This window comes from Aulonocara sp. 'chitande type north' Nkhata Bay, linkage group LG11, assembly GCF_057382095.1.
Source record: "Aulonocara sp. 'chitande type north' Nkhata Bay isolate Kocher_YH1m ecotype deep benthic linkage group LG11, A_spYH_male_GT1.1, whole genome shotgun sequence".
NCBI lineage: Eukaryota > Metazoa > Chordata > Actinopteri > Cichliformes > Cichlidae > Aulonocara > Aulonocara sp. 'chitande type north' Nkhata Bay.
Window position 1 is genome coordinate 24,523,717 of NC_141354.1, and position 3,569 is coordinate 24,527,285.

At 37.5% G+C, this 3,569-nt stretch overlaps 1 protein-coding gene across 1 annotated transcript; it reads right to left on the reverse strand.

Annotated features, from left to right (window-relative positions):
- Positions 1–251: 251 nt before the first annotated feature.
- LOC147319030 (uncharacterized) lies at positions 252–3,177 on the reverse strand. Its single transcript, XM_086311297.1, has 5 exons — positions 3,048–3,177; positions 1,976–2,233; positions 1,164–1,451; positions 803–1,078; positions 252–721 (listed from the first exon to the last, which is right to left on the reverse strand). Exons 1-5 carry the CDS (start codon positions 3,103–3,105, stop codon positions 600–602), a joined length of 1,002 nt encoding a protein of 333 aa, XP_086167423.1. The 5' UTR covers positions 3,106–3,177; the 3' UTR covers positions 252–599.
- Positions 3,178–3,569: the final 392 nt, after the last annotated feature.

Genomic DNA, 3,569 nt, shown 5'->3' on the forward strand with positions numbered 1-3,569 from the left:
TTTGTTTTTGAAAAAGACAAAACAGTCAGAGTACTTATTGCAATATCATTCACAGAAATATTTTACATTTTATGTTCCACTGTCCTTGAAATCCAGTTCTTCTGTGTTGTTAGTGACACCTTGTGGTTAAATTAAATTAATTACAGTGTACGTTTTAATTACAAATGGCTTGTAATTAAAACGTACACTATAAAGGAGCATAAAGAAAATCATGTGTCAACTTTAATTGTTAAATAGGAATCAACTCCAACTGTGACTTAATGCACATAATTTATTTTTCATATGCGAGTTCAGATGTTTTACAAAAATTCATAAGAAAAAACACTGCTTCTACTTTTCTAACATTTGACATCACATATGTTTCTTTTGCACAAATAATAATAAACAGAATAAGCTGCTGCAGAAATAAATAGCGTGGAAAATATTCACACTAAAACCCCCAAATCAAATTTATGTTGTTTTTCTCTGGAGTGTAAGTCTGAGTTGAAAAGTTTTGTAGATATCAGCTGCATTTAGTTGTAGTAACTATTCTATGATAATCCATGGTGTAGTCATGTGTTTATTTGGGCATAAAGCTGATACTGGGGTGAACTGTCTCTTTAAAGTGAATATAAGTATACTGTTTCTAGAGCCCAACCCAAGAGGACCCACATTCCCAGACTGAGGATTCCTGCAAAAAGTCCACTAAGCTGCATCGCCTCCGATCCAGAGATTGGGATATCTGTTGAGAGAAAAAGAAAGTAATTGAAATTGATTTAGCAATAAGAATAGAAACAAGCAAGTGCTAAAAAGTTGTGCGTACCTTTAACTTCTACCATCTTGGTGGCCTCAGCAGAACGTCCAGCAGCTTTATTCTCTGCAATGCAGGTGAAATTTTGAAAAGTCCCAGGTAGTGAAGGAGTCCACCTGACCTCATTTTTATGAACTGAAAAGTAGGTTCCAACAGGGAAACCTCCCCTGAACTCCCACCTGACGGTGCATTCCACATTTAAGGTGCAGCTAGTCAGGCAGGTGAACTCACTTAACTGACCAGGAAACACAGTGTCAGGTCCGCTAATGCTGACGTTCCACTGATCATCTGCAAAAGATTAGAAAGCTTGTTGCAGTTATGACAAAACACAGCCTTTCTTGTTCTGGTTTAACCTCTGTATCCTTGTACTTACAGCTGAGTAGATAGCCCAGGCTGACAACTGTTGTCTGTGATGTAGGCAGATACGTTTGACACTGGTAGAAACCAGCATCAGAGGGCAGCAGGGAGTCAAAATGAAGTGTGAGGTTGTTTTGCTGAAGCCACATATTTTCACGCAGGGTCACCTCTTGTCCATCTTTATACCAGACCAGGTCTGATAGACCTTGTGGATCACCAAATCTGGCATCATGGCAGATGAGATTTAATGACTGGTTGAGAGATGGTACAGTGTTCAGCGGACTGACTTGTACAGATATTTGATCTGTACAAAAAGAAAAAATACATTTTTAATTCATAAAGTGAGAATAAAAATATGGGCAGTAGTGTTAAGCCACACCTCTTAATCTTTGCATTCAGTTGTCCCAGGTGTGTAAAGTCAAGCACCTAGCCATGCAGTCTGCCTTTACAAATATTTGTGGAAGAATCTGTTGTTCTATAAACATCACTGAATTTGAATGAGATGTAATAACATGCCACCATTGATAAAAATCAGCATGTGGAATTTCCTTCCTCTTAGATATTCCCTCCTGACTCAATAGCTGCAGAGTTTTAAACCTCCTTTGGCATTAGCATCAGCTGAAAAACCACGTGCCCAGGGCCTCATGACAGGGTAGGTGTAATCTGTAGGTAGCAAAGTAGTTTTGTCCATGTAGTGTGTCCTAATTATGTGTAACTCATACACTCACCTTGTTCCTGTCATCAAGGCAAACATTTTAGAAGTACAGAATAAAAGGTACCTTTGTTACTTTCCACTATTTAATGTGACATTTAACTTGATGTACTCACTTGTAATTTCTACAATGGTGTCAGTACTTGTGTAGACTCCTGTTTGTGGATTGAAGACAGTGCAGTGCAGTTTCACTGTATCATCCAGTCCATCTGGTGTCCAAGTTAATGTGCTCCCGTTGACTGTGCTGGCCTTAAAGGACCAGGTGTAGATGCAGTTTGGAAAACAATTAGATGAGCATGTGAAAGTAGTGGGGGAACCAGCTGTCACCCTGCCAGTCCAAGAAATCTGCACCTTGGTCCCCAAACCTGGTAAACCTGAGGGACAGAGCAGTCAGGATGGCTGTAACACATACCAGTAAAAGCCACTCTGTGTCAATACTGGTACAATACTGGTTAAAAGCACAAAATAACTCAATCTGAGAATTAAATAATATATAATCCATTACTCCATAATGGATATCTATCTGCATAAGTATCAGTTAACTAAACAGGAGTTCAGACGTGTGTCCAGACAAACTTAAGTGTGAGAAAAAGATGATGTAAGACACATATTAGAATCAGCAGGTACTCAAAGCTGTCAAGTGTAGTTCTTAACCTACATGTACGTGGTAGAAGGAAAGACAGTATTCAAACATCTTTTCTAAGAGCACAAAAAAGTTCTGCTGCTTCCACAGATGTATGGTCAAATATAAACTTTGCTAACATACAAATAATAACTATAATAATAGTTAATAATAACAATAATAACTGTCTTTCAGCAGTCACTTAAATGAATTAACGTAGTCAGCCGATCTGAGTGACTGAGGAAGGCTGTTGCACAGTTTGGGCACAACAACAACAAAAATAGGATCACATAATATAGAGAAAAACCTACTTTTCAATCCTTACTCAGTTAATTCATTCCATGTATATCACGAGGAAAAATCTTTACACTCAGAAGATGTAGGGATAAATGTGATAAACATCTGCTAAAATAAAACCTGAATCAAAGCACAGAGACCTGTATTCTTGAGCCTCTTATTAACTGTTGTTTCACTTACTTTGTTACTATTGTCATTCATGTTGATAGTCAGCATTTAAAAGAATAATAATAGAGTAATAACAGTGAACACAAATTAAATGTTCTCACCCATAAATGCCACCAGCAGAAGACTCTTCCAACAGGATGTCACAGTAACACTCGCCATGTTTGACTCTGCTGTAGGGTTGCTTTACCTTCTTTGTTTTTATAACAGCTGTGAGTTACTGGGAGGAAGTTTTAAATCATTTACTAAATCTGTTAAAACAGCGCAGATTACAGTCACACTTTGATTTCACAACTGATGTTGTTTAATACTGGAATTCACGTGATGATGAAATCAGCAGAAGGTGGAAATTCCCTGAAACAAGTGAGGAAGTGGTCAAATAGAGTTCAAAGAATGGGTTAGATTCTGTTGTTGTTGTTTGCATGTGTTATTTTTTTGTTTGGTTTTTATTTGTATTAATGCATGGACTAGTCAAAAGCTGCGTGAAATTGAAGATGTTTATAGTGCACTCCTCAAAGCACTAGATGGCACTGTCTCACAGGAGTCTTTTAATTCTGGTTCCTTCTTCTCTAAATAACCTCTGCATTAAAAATATTCACCAAGAATTACCTGGACCTTTTGATTTA